General features: G+C 43.1%; 2 protein-coding genes across 2 annotated transcripts; one reads left to right on the top strand and one right to left on the bottom strand.

Annotated features, from left to right (window-relative positions):
• The first annotated feature begins 2,811 nt into the window (after positions 1-2,811).
• On the top strand, positions 2,812-10,635 carry ILF2 (interleukin enhancer binding factor 2). The gene is made up of 14 exons (XM_081120491.1): positions 2,812-2,947; positions 3,646-3,705; positions 3,909-3,951; positions 4,419-4,523; positions 5,740-5,817; positions 6,165-6,267; positions 7,016-7,081; positions 7,629-7,745; positions 8,620-8,698; positions 8,957-9,044; positions 9,429-9,490; positions 9,571-9,685; positions 9,905-9,995; positions 10,134-10,635. Exons 1-14 carry the CDS (start codon positions 2,943-2,945, stop codon positions 10,292-10,294), a joined length of 1,173 nt encoding a protein of 390 aa, XP_080976617.1. The 5' UTR covers positions 2,812-2,942; the 3' UTR covers positions 10,295-10,635.
• A 188-nt stretch (positions 10,636-10,823) lies between these two features.
• Positions 10,824-12,564, bottom strand: SNAPIN (SNAP associated protein). Its single transcript, XM_081120492.1, has 4 exons — positions 12,373-12,564; positions 12,066-12,112; positions 11,697-11,815; positions 10,824-11,416 (listed from the first exon to the last, which is right to left on the bottom strand). The coding sequence occupies exons 1-4, from the start codon at positions 12,513-12,515 to the stop codon at positions 11,315-11,317; spliced, it is 411 nt and encodes a 136-aa protein (XP_080976618.1). The 5' UTR covers positions 12,516-12,564; the 3' UTR covers positions 10,824-11,314.
• Between the last annotated feature and the right edge of the window lie 2,778 nt (positions 12,565-15,342).

Here is a 15,342-nt window from a genome sequence, read left to right as displayed (position 1 = left end):
GTCCGCGCCGCTGTGGAATCAGTCTGCCCTCTAATGGTCAGCAGGCGTCATCGACGGTATTGTGCGACCGATCTGCTCCAGCCCTGCGCCTAGGCCAGGACCCAAGGTCAGCAAACTTGTCTGTTCAGCAAACAATTGCAGGGGACCTAGTACGCATTGAGCACAGGCTAGATGCCGAGGGCAAAAAGAGAAACACGTATAGTCTGTACCTCTAAAGCTCTATTTGGAATGTACAGTCATAACATAATATCATTAAGCACTACAATATAGAGATGGATAAATTAATAAGAGCTCGAGATGAAAACTATTGCGCCTGTCTTGGAACCAGGAAAAACTTCAAAGAGAAATAATTCAACAAGGGTAAAAGGATGAGAAAGGTATTCTGTGTAGGGAGAGTAGAAAACTGAAGTATGTTTCCTATATAAAGAATTTTAGGAGAATTTTGAACATTTTTATGGTTAGAGTAAACAGTAGCCCATGGACCAACTTCAGATGACGTTTTGTTTGGCCTGCATTTTCTCTATATATATCTAATTTAATAGCCCAAACTTAAAAATCAGCAGATGGGCCCTTGCAGGTGTGGCTCGGTTGGCTGGAGGGTCCTCCTGTACACCAAAGGGTGGTGGGTTAGATTCCCTGTACACCAAAGGGTGGTGGGCACATACCTGGGTTTCGGGTTCAGTTCTCCATCCGGAGGCAACTGGATGAATGTTTCTCTGTGAATTGGTTTCTCTCTTTTTCTCTCTCTCTCTCAAAAAAAAAAAAAAAAAAGATGTCACATGAATTTTGATGTCCTGACTTGTCTTGAAATATTGGAGAGCTAATAATATAGGTCCTGCATCTATCCATGATCAATCAGCTGGAACCAGTATCCATTACCTCCTTGAGATGTTTAGTTCATGATGGTTCTTTTCCACCCTGTTCACTCATTGGCATTACCAACTACAGTAGGAGTTTGTGTTTTCAACTCTGATCTATGATGTAAGGTGTGTACAGGTAGGAACGACTGAGAAGAAGAGGCAAAAAAGGGCAGCACAGGGCAGCTTATGCAAGCTTTTGTGTGACAGGCATGTCTTTGTCCTGTAAGGGGAGCTCTAGGGGGTATAGAGCTGGATAGGAGATTGGGAAGTTAAAAAATTTTTTTACATGTTTTTATTGATTTTAGAGAGAGAGGAAGGAAGGGGAGGGAGAGAGAGAGAAATATCGATTGCCTGCCTCCCGCAGGCACCCTGACTGGCCCCTGAACCCAAAACCTGGGCATGTGCCCTGACCAGGAATAGAACCAGCAACCTTTCCGCACTGGAGGGAGCTCAAGGAACAGAGTAACAACAGCCAGGGTGATTTTTGTTGTTGTTGTTGTGTGAATTTTTTACTGATATGCAGCAAGCCACTTAAAATTCTATTTTAAAAAGTTTGGAGAATGTACTAAGGTTCCCTGATGAAATGTTAGCCTCTGCATACACTACCAGGCAAACTGTCGGAGAGGTCACAGAACAGAAAGTTCATAGACAATATAAAATTGCTTGAAGGACATAGCTTATTAACTCTTAAAATTTTTTCAACATTTTTACTAGGGAGATTTTAAAAAAAGTTTTATTGAGGTATAATCGATACACCATAAACTACACCATACTTAATGTATACAATTAGGTGTGTTTGGATATATGTATATACCTGTGAAACCAGGTAATAAATATATCTATCATCTCAAAGGTTTCCTTGTGTCTTTTTTTTTTTCAATTCTCCCTGAGGATATGTTTTTTTAAATTGATTTGAGAGAGAGAGAGAGAGAGAGAGAATGAGTGCTCCTTTGTATTAATACATCTTCAAAAATAATCGAGCTGTGGGTTTAAGATCTGTGCTTTTTGTTGTAATAATCATATGTCAATAAAGTATTTAAAAGAATTACGCAACAGCAATAGCATATAATTCTGGAAGGAGTGATGGTGGTTAATGGGATTAAATTATTCCTGCATTTTTCACGAGGAGAGTAAAAGTATTACATAAAACTAGACCTTGCTAAGTCAAGGATGAATGTTGTAATTTGTAGGGTAGCCACTCTAAGAGGAGAAAAAAGAGTGCGTAACTTTCAATTAACAAAGGCAGGGAGGGAATAATAAACAGTGCAAAAGGCGGCGAGCAGGGGGAGTGAAAGTATTACAGGAGGGACGGACAATGTAGAGGATGGGTCGGGTCCTTCTCTCCTTGCTAGTTCCCTCGCTCGCTTTTTCCGAAATCTCTTTCTGAAGCTGCCTCAGTTTCCCATCTAGTCCCTCACCATCAGTGCTTTCCGCTCTCCGATTCAATAAGTACACTGCCTCCTTTTCTCAAAGCCTCTTCTAGGTAATGTTCATCGTTGCCTAAAGTCCCTTCCTATTCCTCCACTTCATTTGCTGATAGCAAAAACAGCTTCTAAAGGTTGCATTTTTGAGGGTGGAAAAAGTAGAAGAATGGCGTTTACTTTTACTGAAAAAATGAAAACCAAAAATTCTGTTGTATTCTGAAGAGAAACAAAAACCAACTCTGATAGCAGAGGATGGTTTCGATCCATCGACCTCTGGGTTATGGGCCCAGCACGCTTCCGCTGCGCCACTCTGCTACCCGTGACAAAGAGTTTTCAACGTTCCTATAGAAAGTTTTCTACGTGGTCTGTCCTGATTTCTTTACACAGCGCCGTCTAGTGTCTACAAAAAAAAAAAAAAAAAATCGTCATTACTGTCTAATCTGTTCTTATTGGCTACTTCCTGACACCGCAGGGATTTTTAATTGGTTCACAAGCCTGTTTCCTACGGTGAGCCAATAGGCATAAGCGGAGGGGTAAGGCGGGAGCCAATCGCACCGGAGTTTGTTGGGATACGCCGGCAAGCCACTTCTCCAGGGGTCGGCTTCTCAGAGGAGAGGGGCGGTTGGTGCGGTTTCCATTGTTCGGGATTTAGGGCGCCATGAGGTGAGGACAGTGAGGTGCTCTGGAAAGGTTTGGGGTATTTGCCCGAAAACTTTGGGGAGGTGGGCCGAAAGGAGTCGGAGTACCTGAAAGGACCACGTGTCTGGGGGCTGCCCTGAAACCTGAGAACTCCAGGTCTGGCCTAATGGGGGAGGTCGGAGGCCTCGAAAGTGGGGAAACCTGGGCCTCGGACGGCGGTGGAGCCCAGGAGTGAGATGACGGGTTCGACAACTTGTTTTCTGAGGGGTTTAGGTGAGGGGGTACCAGGATGAGCACCATTCTTGTCCCACTTCTAGCCTCAGAAGGTTTGAACGTGCCTCATTCATCCTCTTCTAAGTGCTTGACCAGATGTGCCCGATAAGTGTTTTACTACGTTAATGAATAAAAAAGAAATCACTTTAGTTTCGGGAGTGTTAGAGTTGGCATGGCCCAGGGATTATGGGGTATTTCTTGTAGGGGCTCAATGTTTGAGCCCCGTCATTATTTGGTGTGGGTTGTGATTGAATTATCCAGAACCCGGAGGTCATGAGGTGAGGCTGGGCTTTTGGAATGGGGAGAAATGTAAGTGGGAGTGGGGATTCTTGGTTACCAAAGGAAAGTTCAGAGTGATGGAGGTAGACAAACTTGAAATGATATGGCCGGTATGGTGGAGAGATTTCTTTAATGATTTCAAAACAAGTTTAAAATCTATGCGTTTCTAGGGGTGACAGAGGCCGAGGTCGTGGCGGGCGCTTTGGTTCCAGAGGAGGCCCAGGAGGAGGGTGAGTGCCAGTTCTTAGCATCTCTGCACTGGTTAGTTGCCATTTCAATCATCTAAGAGTTTGGAGTGGACCAGTATATCTCCTTTCCTGAGATCCAGCTGTGGTTTAGAACGACATGCTCTCCTGCTAAATGAGTTTGGCCCCATTATGCTAAGTTATTAAGTTTCTGTGCTAAATAACTTGGACTGTTTCTCTTGTTTTAGGTTCAGGCCCTTTGTGCCACATATCCCATTTGATTTCTATTTGGTGAGTACTATGGTCCTTGTTCACCCATTGAGATAGAAATGGGGCCTGATCACTTTTCACTTTGTTTCCTGGAGCCCAGCATCTATCTCCCTGTTAAAATAGTGGTTGCAGTAGGAAAAGGGATTAGTGAGTAGAGTTGGGGTTTTGAGTCAGCTGTGTGTTGCTTTACATACAAAAACAGTATAACCAGGGTAAGTAAGCTAACTCCTTGGCTACTGTTGGCAGTAACATGATTATAATGTTAGTTCTTAATAGTTATTGTATCTCTGGTTTATCTGTTCATATAAAGGTAGTGAGAGTTTAAATTATGGCTGTTTCTTCCAGCCTTGTTTGAACATCTTAAGGAGTAGAAACAAGTGTTGCAAAATTTTCTCTTTTCAATTTTTTCTTTTGTAACAACAGAAAAAACAACCTCCCCTATATATTATTATGTTTGATAAATAATAAGTAGTTTATTTCTGGTTTAGTGTGAAATGGCCTTCCCCCGGGTGAAGCCAGCACCTGATGAAACTTCCTTCAGTGAGGCATTGCTAAAGAGAAATCAGGACCTTGCTCCTAATTCTGCTGAACAGGTATATTCTTTGGGCTTTTTTCCTGTGATTTCTCTAAGAAAGCTAAAGAAGTAAATAGCTACTGGTGAGGTTACCGTTATTAAAGCCTAAATGTCACAGGTTTATATTAGTACCCCCCGACCCTCAACCCCAGCCTTGTACATACATGGGGATATGGCATTCAGGACCCCCACTGGATGCCTGATACTGTGGACAGTACTGAACCTTGCATATAGTGTTCTTTTTTTATACATACATATCTATGATAAAGTTTAATTTACAAATTAGACACAGTAAGAGCTTAACAGTGATAACTATAACTTGTAAAATAGAACAATTATAACAATATACTGTAATAAAAGTTATGTGAATGTGGTCTCAAAATATCTTACTGTACTGTAATTACTCTTTTTTGAAATATATATATTTTTTATTATTGATTTCAGAGAGAGAAAGGGAGAGGGAAAGAGAGAAACATTAGTGATAAGAGAGAAGTAATTGACCGACTACCCCCTGCACGCCCCTCCACTGGGGATTGAGCTAGAAACCCGGGCCTATGCCCTGACCGGGAATCAAACCTTCTGGTTCATAGGTCACCACTCAACCACTGAGCCATCCTTGCCAGGCTTTACTTTTTTTCTTGTGATAGTGTGAGATGATACAATGCCTACATGATGAATGAAGTGAGGTGAATTGTAGGTACTGTGACGTATAACCTTAGGCTGCTTACTATAAAGGTTACTTGAACACAAGCACTATGACACTTCAACAGTTGATCTGATAACCAAGAGGGCTTTGGGTGAGTAGCATATGCAGCATGGATATACTAGACAAAGGGATGATTCACGTCCTGAGGGGGATGGTGCATAATTTAAAACTTATGAATTGTTTATTTCTGGAATTTTCCATTGAATATTTTCTGAATGCAGTTGACTTTGGGTAACTGAAACTATGGAAAGCAAAACTGGCAAAGTGGGGACTACTCTGATTGTTCTCCTTATTTCTCATTGTGGGTGGAGGAAAGAGTGCCAGATTACATGTGTTCATATTTTTATTGGGGAATTTATCTTTGAGATCAAAAAGTTGTTTTCTTCTGGCATATTCAAAACCAGACAGGTCAGAGAGTTTTCAAAGCACTATATCGGTACAGATTCAGCTTGTAGGGAAAAATATTCAAATAGAGAAGTTGCTTATAATTTTTCACCTTAGGTTGTTTTTGTTTCCTGCTGTTTTTCAGGCCTCTATCCTTTCTCTGGTGACAAAAATAAACAATGTGATTGACAATTTGATTGTGGCTCCAGGGACATTTGAAGTGGTGAGTTTTCCATGATTTAGTCCTAGAAAAGGGCAGCCTCAGTAGTGTGGAAATGACATTGGCTCCTGTTTCTTAATTCTTCCATTACCCATTATCCAAAGCCAAGCCTAAATGGGAAAGTACAGTAGAATTCCTTTGTGGTGCTGATTTTGGGGACAAGACTTGTATCGTTGTTAGCAGCTAGCCACGATGATCAGGCTTTTCTTGTGGTTTTGGGATATGATTTGACCTCTGCAACTTCCAAGTCCGGGTAATAAGAAGCTGTGTTGTAATTGAGCTCTGAGAGGAACTAGGCAATCTTTTTACTTTTTTTTCCTTTATTTTTTCTGCAATCTCTTTTCCAACAGCAAATTGAAGAAGTCCGACAGGTCGGATCATATAAAAAGGGAACAATGACTACAGGACACAACGTGGCTGACCTGGTGGTAATCCTAAAGATTCTGCCAACGTGTGAGTGTACCTCTTTCTGGCTATGGAAACGGAACAGAACATAGCAGTTGGATTTGAGGCAGAGGGATATTTAAAGCCCAGATTTCTTGTGAGAAAGGCTTATTTGGAAGACAAATGGGAAAATTTATTTATAAAAGGTCTTAGTTTTCCCAAATTTCTGTCTTAGGTACTGCTGCCTTCCCAGGGTTAAGGATGTCAGTGACCATTTGTTTCTGCTGAAGTAGTCTATTGGTCATGCACTTCCTGGTCTGGATAGTTACTGTGTCGTTCATGATCATAGCAGATCTTCAAGTAGTCAGGGAAGGAAAAAAAAGTGGAAAGTTATTTTAATGTGTGGGGGTAATAAGGGACAAACTCTGGGGTGTGTGCCTGAAAGAATATATGACCAGTTATTATAGGGCAGCATTTCTCAACTGGGGGTGATTTTGTCCGCAGGGGACATTTGACTATCTAGAGACATTTTTGGGCTACTGGCATCAAGGGGGTAGAGGCCAGGAATGGACCCTACCCCTCAACTCCCAAAGAATTATCCAGCCCAAAGTGGCATTAGTGTCACCCTCCTGCAGAAAGAGCATGCGGATATAGGAGATGTCCTGTGCCCTGAGTCTTCTAATTTCTCTGTCCAGGCATTAGCTTCCCCTTGTAAAAGTTTTTTCTATTGCTTGCCCTTGCTCTAGCCTTGAACATGGGGCAGAAAGTGCAGAGTAGATAATTATAATGTTCATTATCTCCTCTTCTCTCATTCTAGTGGAAGCTGTTGCTGCTCTAGGGAACAAAGTCGTGGAAAGTCTAAGAGCGCAGGATCCTTCTGAAGGTTGGTTTGTTGCTGAACATGTATTTAGTGGTCATAGGAGCTAGGTCTGTAATTCTAAGTACACAGTTAACAAAGTGTCGGTCTAGAAGGAAGAGTGAATGCAGTTTTATGTTGGGAAAGTTTTTGTTTTTTTTAATATATATATATTTTTACTGATTTCAGAGAGGAAGGGAGAGAGAGAAACATCAATATGAGAGTCATTGATTGGCTGCCTCCTGCACGCTCCCTGCCAGGAATCAAGCCCACAACCCGGGCATTGAACTGTGATCTCTTGGATCATAGGTCTATGCTTAACTACTGAGCCACGCTGGCCAGGCTATGTTGGGGGTAGTTTTGGTGAGATCTCCAGTATTCAAAATCTCAATCTCCTTTACTTTTTTCCCCTTTATTATTGTTGACATGATCTTTACTTTTAAAACTCTGTATTCTAAATCCTTATTCTGGGCTCTTGCTGCTTTTGAAAACCTATCTCTTCCCTGACCCTAGGTTTACCTTTGGTCATCTAATGGAAACATGAGAGTTAGAGCTCTTGAATTTTTTCTTTCAGTTCTGACCATGCTGACCAATGAAACTGGCTTTGAGATTAGTTCTTCTGATGCTACAGTGAAGATTCTCATTACAACAGTGCCACCCAATCTCCGAAAACTGGATCCAGAACTCCATTGTTAGTCCTTTTTTTCCATTGCTGGGAAATTTGGAGGAAATTCAAAACATGGTATAAAGTTGCTGTTGAGTTTAGCTTGTTGCTATTGCACATAAAACCTTCTGCAACCTAAGTTTACTCCCAAACTTGGCTACCTCCATCTATAATCTGAAGACAGGTTTACCAGGCTTGGTAGTGGATGGTCAGAAAAGCAGTTTGAGGACCTAAGAACTGTGGAAATATTTATGGACATGGGTTTGGGTTTGGCTTTTGGAGAAAATCGTGGATCTTGTATACTTCTAGATTTGGTTTAGGAGTAGTGAGTTTTGGACAAGTGATTTACTGATCTGAGGAACATGGAGTGGTTTGTTTACTATTATTTTTTAAAGGACTGAACTACTTTTTTTATGTCTATTGATTTCAGAGGGAGGAAGGGAGAGGGAGAGAGAAACATCAGTGATGAGCGAGTCATTGATCAGCTGCCTCTTGCAGGCTCCCTACAACCCAGGCCTGTGCCTGACTGGGAATCAAACTGTAATCTGGATTATTGGTCAATGCTTGACCACTGAGCAACACCGGCCAGGCTTTTAATTTTATTTTTTTTTTAATCCTCACCCGAGGATTTGTGTGTTTTTTTTACTTTTTGGAGAGAGAGGAAGGAAGGGAGAGAAAAACATTGATTGGTTGCCTCCGGGACATACCCCGATGGGGAACTGAACCTGCAACCTTTTAGTGCATAGGACGATGCTCCAATCAACCGAGCCACCCGGCCAGGGTGAACGTTATATAGTTTAGGAATTACATTATCCTGTCCTTCCAAGTTACTGAACTGTGGCAGTGGGATTGAATTGCTTGCTTAATAGGAATGTTTCATCTTGGCCTGTCATGCTTCTAGTGGATATAAAGGTGTTGCAGAGTGCCTTGGCAGCCATCCGACATGCCCGCTGGTTTGAAGAAAATGCTTCTCAGTCCACGTGAGTTTCCCCCTCACTATTTGAGCTAAGATAACCTAAGCCTTAGAACTACAGCACAGGATACCCCTGTACTTCCTCTAACAGAACTTTTTTTGGCTCTAACCTTCTGTCTAGATTTTGAATTTTACCTTAGTAAGCAAATTTAAATTGAAAGAAGAGAATTTGTAGTTCTGGAAATAGCTTCAGCTGTGTACCTCAGGTGTGGAAGTACATGATCATACTACTTTTAATCCCTGGGTCCCTCTTACCTACCTCCAGAGTTAAAGTTCTCATCAGACTTCTGAAGGACCTGAGGATTCGTTTTCCTGGCTTTGAGCCCCTCACACCTTGGATCCTTGACCTACTTGTAAGTAAAAAAGGGCAGTTGAGTTCCTGATCATCCCTATCTAACCATAGTTACCCTGACATCAACCAGAATCTGCAATATGGTGAAGCTTAAAAAAATCTCATTGGTGGACAAGTAATCCAGTAAAGATTCAGTGTTTATGACTTCATTGGGTTTTTAGAGTATTAAGTGAGTAGTTATTACTGCCCCTTTTTCTGTTGTTACTGCTGTCATTTCATTAACGTGATCATGGAGAGAGCGTAGATGAGCAGTCACTTCAGAATTGCTTCTGAAAGTAAACATTTTGGCTAGGCCTTAACCAGTTTTCCTCATGATGGCTTTTTTTATTTTTTTGGAAAAGATTGCTATTTTTATGGCACACCTTCCAGACTTATTCTTTTCCAGGGGCACTATGCTGTGATGAACAACCCCACCAGACAGCCTTTGGCACTAAATGTGGCATACAGGTATAGCATGCTTCTCTGGGTTTGGGACTGGATGTAAACTGTCTTGTATGTTCTTTTAATACCTCCCTCCTGTGTTTCAGGCGTTGCTTGCAGATTCTGGCTGCAGGACTGTTCCTGCCAGGGTCAATGGGTATCACAGACCCCTGTGAGAGTGGCAACTTCAGAGTACACACAGTCATGACTCTGGAACAGCAGGTATCGGGACAGCTCTGAAATGGTTTGTTGTGCGGCACTCTTGAATGCTCCTGGGTCAGAAGGCAAAGGGAATGTAGTCTTTAGGGGTCAAGGATATGGGGGTTCTCACATACTTTGGGCTTGAAATTAAAAAGTTATCTTCATCTCTGTTTTCATGAGAATGTTAGTCAAACAACATTCAATTCTCCTTATTTATCCTCACTTTGCTCTCCCCTTCAGGACATGGTCTGCTACACAGCTCAGACTCTGGTTCGAATCCTCTCGCACGGTGGCTTTAGGAAGATCCTTGGCCAGGAGGGTGATGCCAGCTGTGAGTGTCAGAGGTTCTTTAGGGTATTCTGTGGTCTACAAAGAAGCTCTACACTACTCAGATGTTTTAATATTTCCACTGTGTAGATCATGACTTGTATGCTGGGCTACTTGTCTAAAATCATCTTTTCTTTTCTAGATCTCGCTTCTGAAATATCTACGTGGGATGGAGTGATAGTGACACCTTCAGAAAAGGCTTATGAGAAGCCACCAGAGAAGAAGGAAGGAGAGGAAGAGGAGGAGAATACAGAAGAACCACCTCAAGGCGAAGAGGAGGAAAGTATGGAGACTCAGGAGTGATCTTCCCTTCTCACCCTTTCTTACCCAAGGGGAAGATTGGAGTCTAAGCTAACTGCTGCTGGGCTTTATACAGTGGCATTTTTGAGGGATGGGAAGACCTGAAAGAAAATAAAAATAAACTCTACGGAAGGAAGGGTCATTCCACTGAGTTCTTACATTGACTTAGTAGCCAGAAGTCTCCCGTCTATAGTGAAGCAGGATACCAACGTTTCTTCATAATGCTGTAGAATCCCCAGCTCCTGGAAACCTCTTTTAACCAGTACTTTGTTGTTGAAATGTCAACTGTTCATGCCTGGAAATATTTTTTTCTAAGAAAAATGAATAAAGTACTTCCGAGTAGGGCTCTTGGTCTTGTTTTTCCATGGTATCTGGCCACCTTTTTTGCTTCCTTTTGCTTTCTATACTCTTCATTGAAAATGCTACTTGAGTCTTTTCATTGTGAACACTTAGATCACAATTTGAAGCTGTATTTGAATTTAAGTACAGCAAAGATTCTTGGGACCTTTCCATGTACCAGAGTAAACTAGAATACTGTTTAAGCATTTATTGAATTAAATGGTTCTAGCAAGACTGCTGTATTCAAGCCAGTGAAATCTACAAGAGGGTAGATAGGTGACTTTGCTTGCCCTCTCCAAAACTTCAGTATAAACAGGAAAATGAGAAGTCAAAGGTAGAGGACATGCTGCCCAGGCCCCAACAACCAGCTATATAATAGGAAGCCCCTCCCTGGTTAACTAGATTTGAAGGTAGAAGTGAGCCTTGAGTATGTACCTTTAAAAAAAATGTAGGAGGTCTCAGTTCATTCTTGGAAGGAAGCAAGAGCTGGAATAAATCCTTTGGGATCCTGAGTCCTGCTCAACATAGGTTTCTTTGGCCCCCCCCATAAATGGGTAAGACTTTTAAGTGCTTCAAACACACAATCCATAGGACTGTCTTGATATCCCAAGGTTTATAGGGTGTCCTGAAAGAAATGAGGCAGCTGGAAAATAGTACTTGTACTATTCTGAGGCCCATCTTCTGTTACTTGCTTGGGGAGCCAGGGGGGTAAACTCCAGAATCCAGCATTGCTCTCCTACGGGCTGTTTCCTTGGCAACACTGTGGTTTAGCCGCCTCAGCCGCTCCTACAAGACAAGATTTGGAGCTCACTGTCACCCAGGCACTGTAAAATATCTTAGGCTTGCTCCATTTCAATGTAGGTCTTCTAAGGTATACAAGAATGTAAATGACAGCAACTGGGTATTGAGAATAAACAGTTCTAGCATGGCAGACGCTAGCTGACAAATCCCTTTCCCCAAAGACTTGAAAAATTATGACTAAGTTGGACGTTCCTTGGAAACTAGAGATACACCCTGAGAACTTAGAAAGCAGAGCAAAGAATCACTTGGTAGAAAATTCTTTTACCTGGGCATTCTGCAGAATGTTGTTGACCAAGACAACTCGTCGCCGGGCATTAAGCAGCTTCTTTACATAGGGGTCGAGATCTAGGGCCACTTTCTGATCCTCATTTATACGGCACAGTTCTGTGGGTGGAAGGAAGGTGCAACTAATACCTATTGGCTCGTTTCTTGTTCTTAGGCAAAGTAAGCTAGTAATTGGGATAGAAAACACTCTTGCACCCACATGGGCCGGAGTCACTAGAAACTTAAAGGAACCTGTTGGCAGTATTCCCTGATGCAAGGAAGTAACAGAAACCCAGCTCAGAGGACGGCAAAACATAAGGTTCTAAAAGTAAGCTGGAGGATTCCTGATACACAAGGGATGCTTACTCACCAGTAGCTAGGTTGTCAATTTGTTCCCGAAGCTCTACCTGGCTCTCTCTGCAAAGAAGTACAAGCCCTATAGGGTCAATCAATGGAACGCAAGAAACCTGTTCCCCTACGTGTTTCCCAAGTGCTGAGAGAAGCCAGCCTCACGCCCCCATCCCCCACTCCGAGGCCGTTTTGCCTGCCTCGTTTCCCAAATTTATTCTAAGTCCTGTCAGAATTCTGGCAGAGACCCATCTTGGCTCCGCCCTTTTGTGGCCTCGCCCCTACAAAGCCAAATCGAGAGGCCCCGCCCAACCTCCCTTCTCGGGCACCTCACGGCGTGGACGTGAGAGTCGAGCTGCTGCACAGCTGGTCGCAGAAACTCTAGGAGCCCCTCGGCAAAGAGGTCGCGGCCTGCGGGCCCCGCCACCGGGGTCCCTGCCCCAGACACAGCGGCGGAACCAGCCCCCGCCATCACGAATTACCCTCACCCCCGGAACCTGCCGCGAGGGCCGCCGGGAACTGAAGCCCCGCCGCGGTGCGCCTCAGGGGTGTGTCCGGAAAATGCCGGCTGCCATTCAACCCCTGGGATTTCTGGGAAATGGAGTCTCCGGAGCGGGCAGGGCTGGGGAAAACGCTGGGCCTCAACGCTCTTTGTAGTTGTAGTTCTTTATGCACCTGAAAGACGATTTTTAAAATCTTCAGACTTCAGGTGCTAGGGGAAGGAATCATTTAAGGGGCGGGTACTTTTTGTTTTCTCCAAAGGTGAAAAGTAAACTATTATTTATTTACTTACTTATATAATTCCTTTTCATTATTTTTATTTTTATTGAAAAAGAAATTTATCCCTAGTTATCCATAGCCTTCCTATGCTAACTTATGAGAAAACCAGATTACGTTTATAGTATAGCTTTATATTCCTAAATTTATGAGTGGTTTTTTTTTTTTAAATCCTCACCCTAGGACAGTTCATTGATTTGGGAGGGTGGGGCATTGATACATTGAGGAGTCCGGGCACATACAGAAGGCATCCAATCCATGTATCTCTTTCACATTCATGTTTCTCTCTCCCCCACTTCCTCCCTCTCTAAAATTAATTTTAAAAAATGGTTAAAGTGCTAAATTTTGTGTTATGTGTACTTTGCCACAGTAAAAAAAATTTAGCCCTGGCTGGGTAGCTTGTTTACTTAGAGCATCCTCCTGATACACCAAGGTTGTGGGATCAATTGATCCTCCGTGAGGGCACATATAAGAATCAACCAATGGCCCAGCCGGTGTGGCTCAGCGGTTAAGCAATGACCTAGGACCCAGGAGATCGGAGTTCCATTCCCAGTCAGGGCACATGCCCGGGTTGCGGGCTGCAGCCGATCAATGACTTTCTCATCGTTGATGTTTCTACCTCTCTCTCTTCCTTTCCCTTTCTCTCTCTGAAATCAATAAAGATATCTTAAAAAAAAAAAAAGAATCAACCAATGAATGCATAAATAAGTGGAACAACAAATAGATGTCTCTCTCTAAATTCAATAAATAAATAAATAATTTTTTTAAAAACTTGCACGTGTTTTCATATTTTTATTTTCCTTCCTTCCAAAACTTTCCTTAGTATTGTTTAATTTTTTGGCTTTCCAAAAAGTTTACATCCCTTGTTGACTTCTCAACAAGAGACACAGCCTTCTGTCCCTTAAGTTGTAACGTGTTCCAGTGGCTCACAATTCTCAATGCTTAAAAATGCTCCTAGAGAGCAAAGGGGTCCATAGAGATAAGTGGGCGCTAGTCTGTTCAGCCTTGAGCTTCATTCTTAGGAATAAAGGAGGAGAAGATGTTTAAATCACTGTGGGAGCAAGCTAATCAGCAGCTGTGAACCTGAGACCCCCAACTGTGATAACTTTTAAAGCCTTGTACACTTTCTGTTTATTGTATTTGTCTCCCATTTCCCTGTGTCGTTCTCTCCAGTGATTAGAGGTAAAACTCTCATGAGTGGCTGGGGATTTATTTTGCGAGTAAGCAGTAAGGAAGTGAGTATCTAGGGCAACTGCAGCCTGCTTCATAGTCAGGCCTTCAGAAGGGGGAGCCCAGGAGGTAGAGAGAGTGGTGGTGACACTGTGGAAAGGAAAGGGAAAAGGCCCAAGTCCCTTAGGCCTGAGAGGGAACAAGGGCTGGCCCCAGCTGGGGAGGGGAGTTAATGGCCCAGTATCTAGACACAAAGCCCCTGCATTAGGCCACAGTCTTTTCTTTTAGGTACCTCTTGGGTGTAGGGTTGCCAGATTTAGGAAACAGAACAAAAACCCTGGGACAATAGGTAAATTTTAATTTTAGATAAACAAATAATTTTTTAGTATAAGTATTTTATCTGGTAATCTTACTTCAAAGGCTGGTTCTCTGAGGAAAATAACTTTTTGTTTTATGCTTTATGCTTTCCTTTCCACTCCTTATCACCTTGAGTTAGCTCTTATCTCTCGGGAAGGCATTTGCAAGAGCCTCCTGACTGATCTTGCCTCTAGTCTTTCTACTCTCCAGGTCATTCTGCATTCTAAAATACCAGTCAGATGAAAGGGACTTTTAGAATTCTTTCCTTGGTTCCTTGGACACCTCTGTGAGGAAAACTGGGCAAGGGTCTTACAGAAACACTGAAGTTTGATAACAGGCTGAAGGCCAGTGCTGGTTCAATTATTCATTCTCTAAACATTTATCAAATTCCAGGCATCATGACACAAGGTATTCAGCACAAAATCCCCCTCCTCCCCGCTTGCACCCCTATCACATTGCAGTGGCATTCCAGTCCTTGGCTTTTCCATAGAGGCTAAAGGAGATATAGGTCCTAAGAACTCTCCCTCTCTTCTGTCTCCCCTGGATGCTGCTTAGGTTGACCTGCCCCCTCCTAGCTGGTGACTTGAAGGTGGGTCTCTGGGTAGGTCCATGAGGAAACTTTGTAGGAGTAGCTGTTCTGGCTCAGGCAGTACAGCCACACGGTACCCTCTGCCTGGCAGGCTAGCTGCACCCCTACACCCAATGAGGACCCTGGATGGGGCAGAGGAGGTGGTCAGGGTTATCAGAGGGTCCTTCTGTGGTAGTGGTGGTGGTGGTAGTGGGCACAGAATGGTATATGGTGATGGCTTTAACAGGGGAGGGAGGCAGACCTGAGAGTTAGACTTGTTAGGCCCAGGTAAGGGACAAGGATTTCCTGGTCCACCCTGCTTTCTGGGAGGTGAGAACTTTGGGGAGCTCTACAATGCTTCAATGGCAGAACTGAAGGGGGCAGCAGTAGTGGCAGGAACAAGAGGTAGGATGGGCAGTCAGGAGGC

The sequence above is a fragment of the Miniopterus schreibersii genome, assembly GCF_964146895.1.
Source record: "Miniopterus schreibersii genome assembly, chromosome: 19".
Classification (NCBI taxonomy): Eukaryota; Metazoa; Chordata; class Mammalia; order Chiroptera; family Miniopteridae; genus Miniopterus; species Miniopterus schreibersii.
The sequence above is the reverse complement of the archived record's forward strand: the minus strand, read 5'-3'. Positions and strand labels throughout refer to the sequence as shown.

Bases quoted from the DNA above. Each gene is read 5' to 3' on its own strand.
- ILF2 (XM_081120491.1), top strand. The intron at 3,706-3,908 runs GTGAGTGCCAGT...CTCTTGTTTTAG, and splicing joins AGAGGAGGCCCAGGAGGAGG to GTTCAGGCCCTTTGTGCCAC. The intron at 9,045-9,428 runs GTAAGTAAAAAA...ATTCTTTTCCAG, and splicing joins CTTGGATCCTTGACCTACTT to GGGCACTATGCTGTGATGAA.
- SNAPIN (XM_081120492.1), bottom strand. From the start codon at position 12,515: ATGGCGGGGGCTGGTTCCGCCGCTGTGTCTGGGGCAGGGACCCCGGTG. The intron at 12,113-12,372 runs GTGCCCGAGAAG...ACTTCTTTGCAG, and splicing joins TCTCACGTCCACGCCGTGAG to AGAGAGCCAGGTAGAGCTTC. The intron at 11,816-12,065 runs GTGAGTAAGCAT...TTCCACCCACAG, and splicing joins AATTGACAACCTAGCTACTG to AACTGTGCCGTATAAATGAG.